The sequence below is a fragment of the Esox lucius genome, chromosome 16 (genome assembly GCF_011004845.1).
Source record: "Esox lucius isolate fEsoLuc1 chromosome 16, fEsoLuc1.pri, whole genome shotgun sequence".
Lineage (NCBI taxonomy): Eukaryota > Metazoa > Chordata > Actinopteri > Esociformes > Esocidae > Esox > Esox lucius.
In genome coordinates, this window is record NC_047584.1 from 34,023,852 (window position 1) to 34,044,301 (window position 20,450).

At 43.5% G+C, this 20,450-nt stretch overlaps 1 protein-coding gene across 1 annotated transcript; it reads left to right on the plus strand.

Annotated features, from left to right (window-relative positions):
- The first annotated feature begins 1,905 nt into the window (after positions 1–1,905).
- col8a1a (collagen, type VIII, alpha 1a) lies at positions 1,906–20,172 on the plus strand. Its single transcript, XM_010866439.5, has 3 exons — positions 1,906–1,996; positions 15,997–16,294; positions 16,602–20,172. Exons 2-3 carry the CDS (start codon positions 16,000–16,002, stop codon positions 18,566–18,568), a joined length of 2,262 nt encoding a protein of 753 aa, XP_010864741.2. The 5' UTR covers positions 1,906–1,996; positions 15,997–15,999; the 3' UTR covers positions 18,569–20,172.
- Positions 20,173–20,450: the final 278 nt, after the last annotated feature.

Below are 20,450 nucleotides of genomic sequence, written 5' to 3' on the forward strand. Positions count from 1 at the left end.
ATCAGGAATACATGTGTTTTAATTTATAGTGCTTGATCTGTATAAGTAAATATATTTTAATTGTTAGAATTTTTTGTAACGGTTAATATGGATATCATAAAGTGATATGATAATAACAGGAGGCACAAAGGAGGAGGCACAAAGGAGGCACACAGCAGGAATAAAGGAGGCACACAGGAGGAGGCACAAAGGAGGCACACAGCAGGAATAAAGGAGGCACACAGGAGGCAAACATTAATTAAATATTTTAAAGATGTATCTACACTTTTCATCCTAATTTTATTTCATCTGGTTGTTCAACTTTATTCAGTGAACACTGAGGTCTAAAATATCACTTTTGAACTACTTCTAAGTTTTTTGTTTTATCAAAGGGCTGCTGTCAAAAAGTGATTAAAGTGGATTTACCCACACGTCATTAGTCATCGGTAGCGACTGGCTGACGCTTGCCCGTGGAGGAGAGGAAAGGACAACCCCCTATTCACACCCCTCTGTCACGTTTGCTCCCCCACGCAGGCACTTTCTGCACTCAGCCTGACACACACTGCTGTTCTCTGTCCTTTCTTTAAGACCCTGAGGGCAAAGGGTACTGGGGGGGTACATGGTTGTGTGCACGTACTGTACAGATGTATACATCTACAAGGTATCACCAAAGCACTACAGCTTTCAGTGTTTTCTCTTACTTACTATAGATCTTTCTGTACACTGGATTTTGTGGTATTCAATTGTAGTTACATTCCCTGCCCTTCCAAATACTCTAACTACATCCCAGGCCTGTCCAATACCCCCTACTACATCCCAGCCCTGTCCAGTACCCCCTACTACATCCCAGGCCTGTCCAGTACCCCCCTACTACATCCCAGCCCTGTCCAGTACCCCCTACTACATCCCAGGCCTGTCCAGTACCCCCTACTACATCCCCAGGCCTGTCCAGTACCCCCTACTACATCCCCAGCCCTGTCCAGTACCCCCTACTACATCCCAGCCCTGTCCAGTACCCCCTACTACATCCCAGCCCTGTCCAGTACCCCCTACTACATCCCAGGCCTGTCCAGTACCCCCTACTACATCCCCAGCCCTGTCCAGTACCCCCTACTACATCCCCAGCCCTGTCCAGTACCCCCTACTACATCCCAGCCCTGTCCAGTACCCCCTTCTACATCCCCAGCCCTGTCCAGTACCCCCTACTACATCCCAGGCCTGTCCAGTACCCCATACTACATCCCAGGCCTGTCCAATACCCCCTACTACATCCCAGCCATGTCCAGTACCCCATACTACATCCCAGGCCTGTGTGTGTTTGTGTGTCATGAGTGAGTCATTAACACCGTGCCTCAGACAGCAGCTTCAGCTTGCTCTCTCTGTGTCTGCATGGCTGTTCCTCTGTCTGCATGGCTGTTCCTCTGTCTCAGCATGGCTGTTCCTCTGTCTGCATGGCTGTTCCTCTGTCTGCATGGCTGTTCCTCTGTCTCAGCATGGCTGTTCCTCTGTCTGCATGGCTGTTCCTCTGTCTCAGCATGACTGTTCCTCTGTCTCAGCATGGCTGTCCCTCTTTCTCAGCATGGCTGTTCCTTGTGTTTTTAACAATTGTATTTTAAACTTTTCCTGTCAAGTTTCCTTAATAAAATATGCACTCTTCCACTTGTTCTTCAACCTTTTCTTACTTTCTTTTTATCCTGTTTTGCTTTATCTCTTTCTCCATCTCTGTTCCTCCTTTTTTTTTCTACTATTCTTTTCCTTTACTATTTTTCTTGCCCCCGCCCCTCCCAGAGTCTGTCTCTCACTCCCTTTTTTTTCTTTCTCTATTCTCTCTTTGCCCCCCCCTCCCCTTTCCTCCCTCATCTCCTCCTTCTGACTCCTCCTAGTAGTAGATATAGCCCAGGTCCATTACGTTTGGTTCTGTTCGAAGCGCATAACCCAAGGTTCTCTATTGTCGACTGTCTATCTGTCTGCACTGACTTCAGTGACTATTTCCCCTTTAAACGGCCTCATAGGGAAGGTAAGAAACCCTCAGTCCTTTAAGCTTTTCAGATTACAGGTTATAGAGGAATATCTGGATCGTTATGCTGGATGAAATCTGTTATGAACAACATGAACAGCTGTCTGATAGTGGCATTATGTGTGTGTGTGTGTGTGTGTAGGTTTGTAACTGCTTGATTAGAACTGCTGTTGGGTTGATTATTGTTCACTGTGTCCTGGAGTTATCCGAACCAGAAACTGAAGTCTTCACATAGAAGTTTTCAGATTTGTTTGGGTCTGTGGTGATGTCCTGAAATGTATTATCCCAGGATAATCATCATATAATGGGTTCTTTTTTTTATTTGTGATGTGATGGGTGAGTTTTACATGCTTGTCATTAGTCCAGTAATTAGCTGTTTTTATTTAGTCTATGATCCACTTACCTTTGAAACTGGTTGTTTTTGGGTGTTACCAGAAATCAGTTATCCTGGTGTACCAGACTGTTCCATGAAGCATTGTCTTTCTGTGTGAAGCTGAAGGGTATTGCTCCCCCCTGGGTACTGCTCCCCCCTGGGTACTGCACTAATAGAGATAACGGAGATCTCTGCCATGGATTCTACTGGAAGTTTTTCTTGTCACACAGTACGTGTCAGAGACAAAAAAATAATAATTTCTATGTATTTTCAGTCAGATAAATGTTTTAGCGCCAGATTCCTGATGAGGTGTGTGATTGTGATGAGGGGCTGTCAGGTTGGGTTGTTCTGTGTCTGAGGGAAGCCGGGGAGGGCAGGCCCCCTCCAGAACGTGGTCACACTGCCCCCTTGTGGAGTAGGTCTTTCCAGTCCTCCTCTCCTGAGAAAAGTTGCCGTCGATAGGCAAATGGAATGTGTTTGTGTGAGAGAGAATGCATTGCAACAGCGTTTGTGTTTGAACATTTTTTTACACTTTAGTTTGTGTCTGGGTCTGCAATCAGGAGCATGTGTAAGTGTGTGTCTGTGTGTGTGTGCGTGTGTGTCTGTGAGATGTGTGTATTTCAGAGGGATAAAGCCAAACTGCCATGTCAATGTGATGGGGCATGGAACAGCAGGTGGGTGAGGCCGGAGCCCACAGCAAACACTGTAACTGGATAACGAGAGACATTTCTCGCTGGAGCTGACCAATGGCAGCTCATTGATTAAGTGAGGTTCTCTCCCTCCAATAACGGCAGCTCATTGACAGAATCTGGATTGCCACCCAATAAAGATTGCTGTCACTGTGAGTATGGAATGGTTATGTTGGCTGAGGTGATTCGAAGGCAGTGTAGTTGCAGAAAAGTAGCACTGAAGGGGTAAAATTCACGGCCTGCTACTGGTATTGTCAAATGATAGAGTGTTTGTTTCTTGAGAAACAATGAGAGGTACACCATCCCACCAGCCCTGTCTCATCCCACCAGCCCTGTCTCATCCCACCGGCCCTGTCTCATCCCACCAGCCCTGTCTCATCCCACCAGCCCTGTCTCATCCCACCAGCCCTGTCTCATCCCATCGGCCATGTCTCATTCCGTCAGCCCTGTCTCATCCCACCGGCCCTGTCTCATCCCACCAGCTCTGTCTCATCCCATCGGCCCTGTCTCATCCCACCGACCCTGTCTCATCCCATCGGCCATGTCTCATCCCACCGGCCCTGTTTCATCCCACCAGCCCTGTCTCATCCCATCGGCCATGTCTCATCCCACCGGCCCTGTTTCATCCCACCGGCCCTGTTTCATCCCATCGGCCATGTCTCATTCCGTCAGCCCTGTCTCATCCCACCGGCCCTGTCTCATCCCACCAGCTCTGTCTCATCCCATCGGCCCTGTCTCATCCCACCGACCCTGTCTCATCCCATCGGCCATGTCTCATCCCACCGGCCCTGTTTCATCCCACCAGCCCTGTCTCATCCCATCGGCCATGTCTCATCCCACCGGCCCTGTTTCATCCCACCGGCCCTGTTTCATCCCACTGGCCCTGTCTCATCCCACCGGCCCTGTTTCATTCCACCGGTCCTGTCTCATCCCACCGGCCCTGTTTCATCCCACCAGTCCTGTCTCATCCCACCGGCCCTGTCTCATCCCACCAGCTCTGTCTCATCCCATCGACCCTGTCTCATCCCACCGACCCTGTCTCATCCCACCAGCCCTGTCTCATCCCACCGGCCTGTCTCATCCCGTCTGCCCTGTTTCATCCCACCGGCCCTGTCTCATCCCACCGGCCTGTCTCATCCCATCGGCCCTGTTTCTTCCCACCGGCCCTGTCTCATCCCACTAGCCCTGTTTCATCCCACCGGCCCTGTCTCATCCCACCAGCCCTGTCTCATCCCACCAGCCCTGTCTCATCCCACCAGCCCTGTCACATCCCACCAGCCCTGCCTCATCCCACCAGCCCTGTCTCATGCCACAGACCATGTCTAATCCCAGTGGCCCTGTTGGACTTAAGATTACTGTTTCGCTTAGAAGCAAAGAAAAAGAAGAGAAAATAAATAGTCTGGCAGAATATAGAGGGATGGGAAAAGGTGGGTGTTTTGTCTTAATTTAGATGGAGAGGAAGAACAGTAGACAGGAAAGAGAAAAACGTCTGTATAATAGAAGACCAGAGGGAGTAAAAGGAGGGTCACCAATGTGGCCCTGTGTGTGCGTATGTGTGTGTGTGTGCGTGTATGTGTGTGTGTGTGTGTGTGTGCGTATGTGTGTGTGTATGTGCGTGTGTGTATGTGTGTGTGCGTGTGTGTGCACATGTGTGTGTCTACATGAGTGTGGGTAGGTGGCTGGGTGGGGTGGGCTTGATGGCAGACATACACACACCAACACTCACACACACACCAACACAAAAACACCAACACTCACACACACACCAATCCTCACACACACCAACACTCACACATACACCAACACTCACACACACACCAACACTCACACACACCCCAACACTCACACACACAACACTCACACACACCAACACTCACACACACACCAACACAAAAACACACACCAACACACACACCAACACTCACACACACCAACCCTCACACAAACACACCAACACTCACACACACACCAACACTCACACACACCAACACTCACACACACCAACACTCACACACACACCAACACTCACACACACCAACACTCACACACACACCAACACTCACACACACCAACACTCACACACACCAACCCTCACACACACACCAACACTCACACACACCAACCCTCACACACACACACCAACACTCACACACACACCAACACTCACACACACACCAACACTCACACACACACCGACACTCACACACACCAACACTCACACACACACCAACACACACACACACACACCAACACTCACACACACACCAACACTCACACACACACCAACCCTCACACACACCAACACTCACACACACCAACACACACACACACCAAACCCAGGCCAGTGTATTTCCATCACTTCACCTTCATCTCTTCTGCCTCCCTACATCATTTCCTCTTTTCTATCTCCACTTCGCCCTTCTCATCCTTCTTCTCATCCTCCTCCCACTACTTCTTCTGCCCCCTTATCCTCCTCCTGCTCCTTCTCCTCTACCTCCTTCTCCTCTTCCTCTTTCTCCTCCTTCTCTCCTGCTTTTCCTCCCTTTCCTTCTTCTCTTCCTGCTCCTCCTACTTCTCTGTCAGGACTGTCATTGTAACTGGATGTGGAAAACTATTAGATCACTATACATATTAACTATTAGATCACTGTACATATTATTAGATCACTGTACATATTAACTATTAGATCACTGTACATATTAACTATTAGATCACTGTACATGCTATTAGATCACTGTACATGCTATTAGATCACTGTACATATTAACTATTAGATCACTGTACATATTACCTATTAGATCACAGTACATATTAACTATTAGATCACTGTACATATTACCTATTAGATCACTGTACATATTAACTATTAGATCACTGTACATATTAACTATTAGATCACTGTACATGCTATTAGATCACTGTACATATTAACTATTAGATCACTGTACATATTAACTATTAGATCACTGTACATGCTATTAGATCACTGTACATATTAACTATTAGATCACTGTACATATTACCTATTAGATCACTGTACATATTAACTATTAGATCACTGTACATATTAACTATTAGATCACTGTACATGCTATTAGATCACTGTACATATTAACTATTAGATCACAGTACATATTAACTATTAGATCACAGTACATATTAACTATTAGATCACTATACATATTAACTATTAGATCACTGTACATATTATTAGATCACTGTACATATTAACTATTAGATCACTGTACATATTAACTATTAGATCACTGTACATGCTATTAGATCACTGTACATGCTATTAGATCACTGTACATATTAACTATTAGATCACTGTACATATTACCTATTAGATCACAGTACATATTAACTATTAGATCACTGTACATATTACCTATTAGATCACTGTACATATAACTATTAGATCACTGTACATATTAACTATAGCTCACTGTACATGCTATTAGATCAACTGTACATATTAACTATTAGATCACTGTACACTATTAACTATTAGGATCACCTGTACATGCTATTAGATCGACTGCTACATATCAACTATTAGATCACTGTACATATTACCTATTAGATCACTGTACATATTAACTATTAGATTCACTGTTACCTATTAACTATTAGATCACGTGTACATGCTATTAGAATCACTGTACATCATTAACTATTAGATCACAGTTACATATAACCTATTAGATCACTGTACATATGATTACTATTTATGATCACTGTACATATAACTACTAGCTCACAGTAATGCTATTAGATTCACTGTACATATTTAACTATTAGTAATCCCTGTACATATTACCTAGTTAGATCACAGTACATGCTATTAGATCACTACCCTTACATATTAACTATAATGTTCACTGTACATGTTAAGTATTAGATCACTGTTACATATTACACAATTAGATCACTCGCTACATGTTATTAGATCACTGTACATATTAACTATTAGATCACTGTACATATTAACAATTAGATCACTGTACATGCTATTAGATCACTGTACATATTAACTATTAGATCACAGTACATATTAACAATTAGATCACTGTACATGTTATTAGATCACTGTACATATTAACTATTAGATCACTGTACATATTAACAATTAGATCACTGTACATGCTATTAGATCACTGTACATATTAACTATTAGATCACAGTACATATTAACTATTAGATCACTGTACATATTAACTATTAGATCACTGTACATATTAACTATTAGATCACAGTACATATTAACTATTAGATCACTGTACATATTAACTACTAGATCACAGTACATGCTATTAGATCACTGTACATATTAACTATTAGATCACTGTACATATTAACTATTAGATCACAGTACATGCTATTAGATCACTGTACATATTAACTATAATGTTCACTGTACATGTTAAGTATTAGATCACTGTACATATTAACAATTAGATCACTGTACATGTTATTAGATCACTGTACATATTAACTATTAGATCACTGTACATATTAACAATTAGATCACTGTACATGCTATTAGATCACTGTACATATTAACTATTAGATCACTGTACATATTAACTATTAGATCACTGTACATATTAACTATTAGATCACAGTACATATTAACTATTAGATCACAGTACATGCTATTAGATCACTGTACATATTAACTATTAGATCACTGTACATATTAACTATTAGATCACAGTACATGCTATTAGATCACTGTACATATTAACTATAATGTTCACTGTACATGTTAAGTATTAGATCACTGTACATATTAACAATTAGATCACTGTACATGTTATTAGATCACTGTACATATTAACTATTAGATCACTGTACATATTAACAATTAGATCACTGTACATATTAACTATTAGATCACTGTACATGCTATTAGATCATTGTACATATTAACTATTAGATCACTGTACATATTAACTATTAGATCACTGTACATGCTACTAGATCACTGTACATATTAACTATTAGATCACTGTACATATTAACTGTTAGATCACTGTACATATTAACTGTTAGATCATTGTACATGCTATTAGATTAATGTACATATTAACTATTAGATCACTGTACATATTAACTATTAGATCACTGTACATGCTATTAGATCACTGTATATATTAACTATTAGATCACTGTACATATTAACTATTAGATCACAGTACATATTAACTATTAGATCACTGTACATATTAACTATTAGATCACAGCACATGCTATTAGATCACTGTACATATTAACTATTACATCACTGTACATATTAAGTATTAGATCACTGTACATATTACCTATTAGATCACTGTACATATTAACTATTAGATCACTGTAAATGCTAGTGTTCTACAGTCCTGTGTCTTGGTTACAGACCTTTATCCATTATTTCATTAAGTACATATTTCCTGGTACTGCCTCAAACCAAACCACATCTGGAAGCATTTGGGGGGTTGCAGGGAACACACACACACACACACACATACACACACACATAGCTTTGATTGATTTTGGAATGTGTCTGAAGCTGGCGGGACATGTGACTGACCTGCTGGTCTGTATTGTTCAGGACAACAGAGATCCAGGGTCACAGACTCTGCATGTGATTTAGTAGAGGTCAAATGTTGAATAACTGATGTGTCTTTGCGTACAGGTTTTCCAGTCAGGTGGGGATGTATTTCGTAGATAGGGAACACTGTTGCAGTCCTTTTCCACTTGAGTCTTTGTTTGTGTAAGGTGATGCAGGATGAGTCAGACACAGTACACAGTGTTGGACAGTCAGGGAAAATGTCCTACAAATACCCCAAACACCGTGACTGAATCTATTTAAGTTCCCCTTTCATGCTTGATGTGTGTGTGACAGTTAAACTGACCCTGTGAAATGTCTCAACACCCGGGAATGTCTCCCAACCCCAGTCCTGGAAAGCAGTTTCAGCCTATCTACTTAAAGACACGGATAAATGGACAAATGGGAATTTAACATTTAGTTTGTGTGTTTTATACAGTGAGACCCTGGAAAGGCATGAACAGGCAAAAGTGAATGTGTAAAATAAATGATTATCCATAGTCCGTCAGCAGATCCTCTATCCATACAACAAATAGTTTGTTTGGAGATATTATTTGGTGTCACTTGTATTCAGGTTTTTATGCACTTGTCTTTATTCTTCGGTTTAATATATGGATATCTCCTTTATAATATCTGCAGCTATGAACAGAAGCCATGTCCTTAATACACCTCTCCATTTTACTGTTTCACTGTTTAGATATTGTTCTGTTTAAACAATATTGGATTCATTTATTCTAACTCACTCACTGATGCACATACTGACACACAAACAGACACACACACTGATGCACATACTGACACACACACAGACACACACACTGATGGACACACGCAGACACATACTGACACACATACAGACACACACACAGACACAGAAATACTGACACACACACAGAGACACACACACACACACACTGACACCCACACACTGACACCCACACACAGACACACAAATACTGACATACACTGACACACACACACACAGACACACACACACAGACACACAGGCACACACACACAGACACACAGGCACACACACACACAGACACACACACAGACACACAGGCACACACACTGACACACCCACACACCCACACACACACACACACTGATGCACACACACTGACACACACACACAGACACACAAATACTGACAAACACTGACACACACACTGACACGTACTTATTGAACCAGCAGGGCCAAATGAGACCATGGCCAAAACACCCACCACATCCTCTTCATGTGTCTGGTCTGTTATGTCTCCTTTTCTGCTCTGCCTCATTCTCTCTCTCTTCCCATCTCATTTGCTGTCCTTTCTTCTGGCATTTTCATCCACGTGTTACTACTGCCCCCTCAAAGCACACACTCGTTTAACTCTGCTAGGTTCTCTCTCTCGTAACAAAATATGACTCTTCAACCGTTGCCTTTTACAGGTCTGTTTCCTACTGTCATGAACTGAAACTGTGTGGCTGACGCAATGACAGTAATTACACTGGATATTTACATCATTTAGCAGATGCTCTTATCCAAAACAACTTACAGTAGTGAAGGCATTCATTTTCATATTTCTTTGTACTGGTCCCTCATGGGAATCAAACCTGGAATCCCTGGTGTTGCAAGAACCCTGCTCTTCATTTCTGCATGAATGTGTGGTAGATGTGAACAGGGAGAGGAGTGTGAAGTCATATTTGCCAAGACAGACAGCCCCCACACATACGCACAAACACTTCCCTGACGCCTTGTTTTGGATCACACATTCAGACACATCTATTTTCATATCACTAGTGGTGTCAGTGAGGTCAAGCATTGGGAAATGTTGGAAAAATTGTTGGAAAGCATTTCCGTGGGCTTTTTTCCAAGTCTGGCTCCCCGAGCCACAGAAACTAGACCAGCCCCCTTCAAAGGTGAGGAGGAGGATGGCACCATGGTGTTAGATCTGCTAGCAACCTGAGAAGAGGTCAGGGGTGACGACTGCTGTTCCATGTCATAGCTGGTGTACAGGGCTGGGACACGAGTATGTAACTGGGACTAGTGACTACAGATGCAAAGGGTTAATATACAGTACATTCTGAACGTTCTCAGACCCCTTCCCTTCTGGAATCAACAGATTCCCCTCATACATTTACATACATTTCCCTCCACCAATCAGGCTTGGATGCCAGACGGAGGCTCCTCAGTTAAAGGCTCATGGCAGCCAGCTGAGAGTCCTTTAGGTGCCTTTTGACAAACTGTAAACATAATTGAGAGTTGTGAGGGTGAAGCCTTCCGTAATGTTTAGAAACTTGGTTTGGTCGTAACCATATGGGTGTGTGATAAAGACCCATCCAAAGCCCTCATAATAAAGATTATTGATGCCCATGAGTCTCTGCGGGCTTACAATGTCATTTCCAAGCACATTGTTCCACTGTTCAACAGATTATTATAGATGGGGAATATTCCAAACCATCTACACGGAATAGGTCAAGGCACCAAACTCAGGCCAAGAACTGACCAAATCATTCTTATAATCCTCTTAGAACCCCAGGGTAACATCTAGGGATCTACAGGTCTCTCCTGCTGCAATCAATGTTGAATTGAACTGCTCACTGCCTTCAAAAATGAATATCAAGACATGACTGACTTTTGTCAGACAACACCTGGGTAAAGCCCAACAATAATGGAGCAATGTGCTCTGGACAATTGAGTCAAAGGTGGAGTTGTTCATCTGCAATTAAAGATCCTCATAACAACCGTAAGGCATGGAGGAAGGTACAGCTGGTGTCTGGACTTGTGTGCTGACTAGAGCAGATGGTAATGAGGTATAGAGGTTTGATGGTTGGGCTGCAGATGAGACAAACACAGCAGCTCCAGACAGACACCTGTAGGACAGGAAAATACTTCATATCGGTAATGGATCAGGGCAAGACAGTAATGGATCAGGGCAGGATGGTTGTGTATCAGGGCGGGACGGTAGTGGATCAGGGCGGGACGGGAGTGGATTAGGGCGGGACGGTAATGGATCAGGGCGGGACGGTAATGGATTAGGGCGGGACAGTAGTGGATTAGGGCGGGACGGTAGTGGATTAGGGCAGGACGGTAATGGATCAGGGCGGGACGGTAATGGATTAGGGCGGGACGCGGCCAGTGAAATTATTCTGTTTCCATTTGGCTTTTGGCATTTGGTCTGTGGGTTGAAATACCTCTCAATGCTGTAAAATGTACCCATGACTGAATCACACGGAACCTGCTACACGCTAACATGTTCATCCATCATAGATGCACAACATCACAAACTCACCCTGATCGGAAAGAAGGACAGTCATTGTTGTGCACTTCTTTGGTCAACACTGACACTGAATGTAAAAATTCAGGAAATTTGAACTTCCCTGACAAAGAATGGCGTCACATTCCCCATGTAGGTTGACTCTCTCTGTTGACTCCTGTTTATAATGTCACAGTTGCAATCTAACCTGGGAAGAACTGCCCAAGAAGAGATATGCCCTCTGAAATTGTATTTGATTGACACAAGCTGTTACAAATTAATTTCAATGTCTGTCTGATTGTTTGTGTATTGTGAAGAGATTACTTTTCCAGGACAATGTGTCCTGGTTTAGGTGAGCCACTATCGAAAACCCACACACAGACACTGGTTAGCTGGAGACTGTATGAATTCTAAAAAAAAAACATTTCAAGCAAATATAGCCTGTAGCAATCCTAGTGGATAATGATGGAAATTCCTTTAGAAACCAACTTACTGAAACGAGTCACCCCAGTTATAGATCAGATCACAGTGATTTGAAGGTTTGGCAGGAATCATGAAGAAAATTTACTCAACAGCAAGTGTGAATTCACAGAAACAACTACAAACATGGGGTACTGCTTGAATATGGGGTACTGCTTGAATATGGGGCACTATTTGAATATGGGGTAATGCTTGAATAAGAGGCACTACTTGAATATGCGGTAATGCTTGAATTAGGGGCACTACTTGAATATGGGGTAATGCTTGAATAAGGGGCACTACTTGGATATGGAGTAATGCTTGAATAAGGGATACTGCTGAAGGAAGTGAGAGTGATGCTGGTGGTCTGTATAGTATTTCACATTATCCCAGATACTCACATGGTCTGGAATACCTATAAAATAACATACACAAGTAAAATATCTCCGAAGGACTGAGACAGAAGGACAAATAGGAAGGGAGAAGGAAGATTGGGAAAGAGACAGAAAGAGAGAGAGAGACAAGCAGAAAGAGAGAGACAGGCAGAAAGAAAGAGACAGAAAGAAGAGAGAGAGAGACACTCGTCATTGTTGAGATAACTAAATAATCATTTTCCAACAAATGTGTTCCATCTTCTTTATTCAGTAAATATTTTTTATTCACCATGATCAGTCTTGACAACTTATTGGATTGAACTGGTTCTCTAACTGGCCAAGCCAACTCCGATAAATTATTCCTACTTCACATTTTGCCAGACCAGCTCTCTGTATAATATTTTGGTTTAAATTGCTGGACCCAGATGTATAAAATCTTCTTAAAAAGGAATGCCTTTTTAACTAAGTTCTTCTCTTCAACTGTAAGAAAGTCATGAAAAGCAGGAATTTCCTTTAAAACAGTATTGGAAATGAAACATGCTGTTAACATGTTTTGTGCTAAAATAAAGGTTTTGTCAGTACAAATCACAAATACTGTTTTTTTCAGTACAAATCACAAATACTGGTTTTGTCAGTACAAATCACAAATACTGGTTTTGTCAGTAAAAATCATAAATACTGGTTTTGAGCTCTGCATTCTGGATGAAAGAGGGAAAAAGTTAGCATCAGACTGTAACAGACAGGTTCAATCAGAGAGCAATCAAAGAGTGAGGTAAAACTGAGATTCTAAATTTCAATAGTGATAAAGACTTGTTTTGGTCTAAACCTGAGGGACTTTAGGTAGTCTCAAATTTTCAAACAGAGCTATGAAAACCTGGCCTGACCATGCAACAGGAAAATCATATTTGTATTTAGCTTTGTGGCTATACAGTGTTACACATACATCCCAAATGTACCTAGAAACTATGGATCTCAGTTTTAAAGGGGTTTGTAAGTACATCACTCTAATAATATTTCTTGAGACTGCGTTCTAGTGTCACAAATCATACAGTACTTGCTACGTACAATCAAATAGAAACATTAGCAACGATTGAACTGTGTTTTAATTAGTTATAATACAATTAGCTAACATGGAATAACACTGAAGCCCACAACTTTTATGTTCCAGTTTGAGGTTTGATACTCTTGTTAAATTACATTGTCACTGGAGGACATCATTTCCTTGGAACATCTGGAAGTCAGAGTTCAGTGCAGGAGGTCAGAAACATGTAGGGGCTAGCTAAAAGCTGGCTCAGCCAATGTCAACTACAGTAAATAATTACTTCATAAAAGAAAGATCTGCATATTAATTAAGAAAAAATGAGAGAATACTTTCCCACCACCCTGTCCAGAGGCAAATGTTTGACTGCTATTTTAGCTATTTTAAAATTAAAAACATACAACAACCTGGTTGCATATGTGTGCACACCCTTAAACTAATACTTTGTTGAAGCACCTTTTGATTTTATAACAGCACTTTTTGGGTAGGAGTCTATTAGCATGGCACATCTTGATGTGGCAATATTTGCCCAGTCCTCTTTGCAAAAGTGCTCAAAATCTGCCAGATTGCGAGGACATCCCCTGTGCACAGCCCTCTTCAGATCACTCCACAGATGTTCAATTGTTCATTTTCTTCTGGTGAAGCCATGCTTTTTTGGATTTGGATGAGTGCTTTGGGTCGTTGTCATGCCGAAAGGTGAACTTCCTCTTCATCTTCAGCTTTCTAATGGACGCCTGAGGTTTTGTGCCAAAACTGCCTGGTATTTGGAACTGTTCATAATTCCCTCTACCCTGACTAAGGCCCCAGTTCCAGCTGAAGAAAAACAGCCCCAAAGCATGATGTTGCCACCACCATGATTCACTGTGGGTATGTTGTTCTTTGGGTGATGTGCAGTGTTGTTTTTGCGCCAAACATACCTTTTGGAATTATGGCCAAAAAGTTAAACCTTGGTTTCATCAGACCATAACACTTTCTCCCACGTGCTTTTGGGGGACTTGATGTTTGTTTCTGCAAATTTCAGCCAGGCTTGGATGTTTTTCTTTGTAAGAAAAGGCTTCCGTCTTGCCACCCTACCCCATAGCCCATTCATATGAAGAATACGGGAGATTGTTGTCACATGTAGCACACAGACAGTACTTGCCAGAAATTCCTGCAGTTCCTTTAATGTAGCTGTAGGCCCCTTGGAAGCCTCCCTGACCAGTTTTCTTCTCGTCTTTTCATCAATTTTGGAGGGACATCCAGTTCTTGGTAATGTCTCTGTTGTGCCATATTTTCTCCACTTGATGATGACTGTCTTCACTGTGTTCCATGGTATATCTAATGCTTTGCAAATTATTTTGTACCCTTCTCCTGACTGATATCTTTCAACAATGAGATTCTTCTGATGCTTTGGAAGCTCTCTGCAGACAATGGCTTTTGCTCTGAGATGCAACTAAGAAAATGTCAGGAAAATCCTACTAGAACAGCTGAACATTATTTGTAATTAATCACTTTAACTGATGGCAGGTGTGTAATGACTTCTATTTAACATGAGTTTGAATGTGATTGGTTAATTATAAACATAGCCACATCCCCAGTTACAAGAGGGTGTGCACACTTACGCAACCAGGTTATTGTAAGGTTTTTATCTTTCATTTTCAGTTTATTTTTCAATTGATTTGTTCACATTATAGGTCACATTAAAAGTGGAAAAAGTTCTGACATGATTTATCTTTGACTCATTCTTTTACATCATAAAAACCTGGCATTTTAACAGGGGTGAGTAAACTTTTTATATCCATTGTAAGTGTATATTTTCTTATCAGATCACTGATAATAGGGTTATTATTTATTTTCTCTGTGTACTGTCTTAAAGCCAAAAGCCAAAGCTCCGTTACCATGTTGAAAATGGAGAATGTAAAAACAAGGTGTTTTCACTTTTTGTGCATACTGCAATATATGGATATTTCTTTATTTTAAAAATACTGTTGCATGGTTGGCTGGCTGGTGATTAGGGGTCATGCAGGCAGCAGTTTGGGTGATGGGATCTTTCAGTGTCCAGTAGAGGGAGCAAGATCAATGCAAATGTTTAGGTGAGGCATGTGCTAATTTATGGACATCTACCGAAAAATGAATAGCATTTGTTTAAGAAGTGTAAACTGACTGTGAAGTACATTCACGCTGATTAATTCCCTTCTGTATAAAGTGATTGAACCACTAACTGTCTAACGGCCTTCTGTCCATCCTAGGCCATGGCCACGCCCACACTCTCCATTCCCCTTCCTCTCCTGGCGGCTCTGCTGCAACTTGCAGTACTGCCTCTTGTCCACTCGGGGGCATTCTACGGACACAAACAGCCCCCCCAGCCCATGCCACACCTCCCCCATATGGGGGGTAAGGAGCAACACATGCAGCAGCAGTGGCCAGTCAAGGAGATGCCCCACATACAATACCCCCCGTACAGGAAAGAGATTCCGCAGATCCCTATGCACATGGGCAAGAATTACCCTCGCAAAGGAGGACTGGTCAGTGGTGGACATGACAAAGGTGAGAGCGAAGGGCAATCCAATGTGGCCAGGCTTCAAACTGCTGTGGTGTTACTGATCATGCTGGTAGTATGTTGGTTATGTTAGGCTGATGTCTTTATTCAGTGTTCATTAGCTAAACCGTGCTTCATTTTCCTCTTACACTGCTCACAAATCTTGTTGTTGCTTGCACTTTGGGGTTTCAGGCAGGATATCTGTAAAAGCACTTTGTGACCACTGCTATGTAAAGACTTAAGTTAAATTTGAAATTTAGTATAATGTCTGCCACTTTGCAATGTTTTGTCTAACTGGATATATATAATCCACAGGCCAGATTGTTTCTGGAGCTGCTGCGGGAGAGGTCCCTGGAGGACTTCCTGGTGGTCTACCCGGACAGCAGGGCCCTGCTGGGCCTCCCGGACCCCAGGGACCACCTGGGCCACCAGGACCACCGGGGAAAGGACAGCCAGGAGTTGAAGGGAAACCAGGGCCAGCTGGTCCACCGGGACTCCCTGGAGTAGGCAAACCAGGACTCCCAGGAATTCCTGGCAAGCCAGGCGGCATGGGAGAGCCAGGAGCTCCTGGAGAGCTGGGTCCTAGCGGCGGAGAGGGTCCAATGGGGCAGCCAGGGACTCAGGGCCCTCCGGGACCTCCAGGCCTGCCAGGGATAGGAAAACAAGGTGCTGGGGGTTTGCCAGGACAACCAGGATCCAGAGGAGACCCAGGACACAAGGGCTTGCCAGGATTACCAGGATTACCAGGACCAAAGGGTGACAAAGGAATTGGACCACCAGGACAGCCTGGCCACAAAGGGCTACCAGGACACCCTGGACCTCCAGGCCAGGGGGGGTTGCCTGGCATAGGCAAACCAGGAATTAATGGCATGCCTGGGCCACAAGGAGCACCAGGGAAACCAGGGCCACCAGGAGAGCAGGGACTGACAGGACCAGCAGGAGATGGTGGACAGCCCGGTCCTCCGGGCCTACCTGGGCAAGGAAAACCAGGCCAGAATGGTCTACCGGGACAACCAGGCATTCCTGGTGGGAAAGGGCACCCGGGCCCTCCAGGTTTGCCAGGGAAGCCTGGATTACCTGGATTAGGAAAACCAGGAATGCCAGGTCCCAAGGGAGATAAGGGAATGGGTGGAATGCCTGGAGCCCTGGGACCAAAGGGAGACAAAGGCCATGGAGGACTGCCGGGAGTGCTAGGGCCACCTGGACCAATCGGACCCGCTGGTCCCCCTGGCCTTATGGGCCCCCCGGGAGGTCTGGGCCAACTAGGGCCTAAAGGAGACTCTGGAGAGGTCGGACATAAGGGGCAACCAGGTGGCCAAGGTGTGGCTGGTGCACCTGGACTGCCTGGTCCGAATGGCTTACCAGGGGAGGCCGGACAGCCAGGGTTACGGGGTCTCCCTGGGCCTGTGGGACCCCAAGGAGAAGGAGGACACAAAGGGTTACCTGGGTCCCCTGGCATTCCAGGCCTGCCTGGGCCAAAAGGGGAGGTCGGACTTCCTGGCGAGAAGGGTCCCCAAGGTCCAAAAGGAATTCCGGGTCTGGGAGGTGCTGGTGGACCAATTGGACCTCCTGGGGCACCTGGTCCTAAAGGTGACAATGGATCCCCTGGTCTTCCAGGCATTGAAGGTGTGGGAATCCCAGGTGTTCCTGGCCCTCTTGGACCTCCAGGTAAAGAAGGTCCGGGTGGACAACCGGGAAACCCAGGCCAACCAGGCCCACCTGGTCCCCCGGGCCCTCCCGGAGCCCCTGCCTTGACACCTGACTTGGGAGCAGTCCTCCCTGAGATGGGCCTTCCTCCTGGCCTAGACGGAGTCAAAGCCGCCGGATACGGCAAGAAAGGCAAATACGGAGGGAATGGTGGTGAGGGGATGGGTGCTAGTGGGCTGGAAATGCCAGCGTTCACAGCTCTGGTGACCACGCCCTTCCCGCCTGTAGGCACGCCCATGGTGTTCGACAAGGTCCTGTACAACGGCCGTCAGAACTACAACCCCCAGACGGGCGTGTTCATCTGCGACATGCCCGGGATCTACTACTTTGCTTACCACATCCACTGCAAGGGTGCCAACGTGTGGGTGGCACTGATGAGGAACGATGAGCCTGTGATGTACACTTATGATGAGTATAAGAAGGGCTTCCTGGACCAGGCGTCGGGTAGCGCGGTGTTACCGCTGCAGCCCGGGGACTCGGTGTACCTCCAGCTGCCTTCTGACCAGGCGGCCGGGCTGTACGCGGGCCAGTACGTCCACTCCTCCTTTTCTGGGTACTTGTTGTACCCCATGTAAGAAAATACAATTGTAGTGGTGGAAAACACAAAAAAAAGATTGACGATTTTGGGATTGACAGTGATGGGATGAAAACCGCGATGGGATGATGACAGTGATGGGATGATAACCGTGATGGGATGATGTCAGTGATGGGATGATGCATTGGACCATCCCTGGGAGAATTGGAGAGAGGAGTGTTTGTGTTTGTTTAATCCAGGTCTCTGTGTACATGTGGGCACCTGATGTCCCCAGAAAGATTTAAATATCGGTCCCTACAAGGTATTTTGAAAGGCCCTCACTAGGCAACATTTGATTTGGGGCTTAGGGGTCAGGTTTAAGGAGCAAACTCATAATTGGGCATCATGTTAGAATTGGGGTTACCTTTAGGCATTAGGTGTAGGTTATGTTTAGGCAAAAAAAGTAGGTAAACAGGGTTATGGATAGGTTTTGGGTTAGGGTTTGGAAGTAGAGAATCTGGATTGATGGTTTAAGCTCTAGCCTCAGGTCCCCACAAGAATAGAAAGACAAACGTGTGTGTGTGTGTTTGTGTGTGTGTTGTTTGTATATGTGTGTGTGTTTGTGAGTGACAGGATACACACACAGAATGCTTCTTATAGCCATTTACTGTATGTTAGAATCTCCATTTCTATCTACCACTCTGAAGACTTGTTATAACACTAATTATAATATCACTTATTATGATGACTATAATAATTATTACATTGCTGCATATAAATAGGGCATTTATTCAGCAGGACTCACATATTGTAAAATGCAGCCAGACATATTTATCAGTATTATGTAGAGTGCAAAGACTTAATGGAAAAGAAAGTGTGAGATATTATTGTCAAATAGTACTGCGCATTCTTCCCAGTTCCAAAATATTCCTCCACAAACTGGCAGCTGCCATGAATGAAACTGTGGCAAGAATGTACAAACAAAAAACTAGGATAAATTGAAAACCTAATGAAATGGCACCTGAACTTTTGTATTGTGATACTTATAAAAGAGAGTTCAAGATTCAAATAAAGTAGTGGTGCTTTCATTCACGTAAGTTGAGAAGTTTGATAACTAACTTTGTTAAAAACAATTCTATTCGCTTTTTACTTTTTCTTTATTTTTTTTTGCAGACAAGCATCATCTGTAATGTTTATGTGGAGTACTTTGACACACAAAATGGATGGCAATATAATGTATTATGGGTGTAAAATTCTCCCAGAGATGCTATTTTACCCCGAAATATGAAAGACCACTGCTGCCATTTTACAAAGCCATTTGTTGATGTATGTGTCTATTGTCGATTTAATAAAGCAGAAATGTTTCACCGATAGCGTTAGACATGTAAAATTGTTTGACCAAGACCCAGATTAGACTATAAGAAATATAATACAAAAATTATTAGAATAACTTTCCGATGCCGGATGGCCAGTCCCTCCCAACCAGAGAGGTGGTTGTGGTTACAAGTTAGTGAGAGGACTTATAACATATGGTTTCCTGGTGGAGCCTAATGAATGAAGACAAAGACCCGAACGCCAAAACAGAGAAAAGGGTGAAAAAATTATTCTCAATACATCTTACTTTACCCCTCCCATATGTCCTTATTTAACCTCGCCCCACTACCCCCCCCCCCCCCCCCCCCCCCCCCCATCGTCTACCTTCTACCCATTTGTTTTGTTTTCTTTGTTGTTTGGTTAATTTCCAGTATAATCTTAATAAATTCAGATTTTAAATGTTTTCACTGTTCTACTGTTCATGTCTTTTTTTAAATAAAGATGATTTAAATAAGTCATTTGTTTCTCTTCTTTCATTACATGGCAAAAGGTTTTGTAATCCCGAAGCACATTAAAAGTTCACCAGACCAAATTTGATTCATATTGCAGTAGTTTTAATATGACATTGA

Bases quoted from the DNA above. Each gene is read 5' to 3' on its own strand.
- col8a1a (XM_010866439.5), top strand. From the start codon at position 16,000: ATGGCCACGCCCACACTCTCCATTCCCCTTCCTCTCCTGGCGGCTCTG. The intron at 16,295-16,601 runs GTGAGAGCGAAG...TATAATCCACAG, and splicing joins CAGTGGTGGACATGACAAAG to GCCAGATTGTTTCTGGAGCT.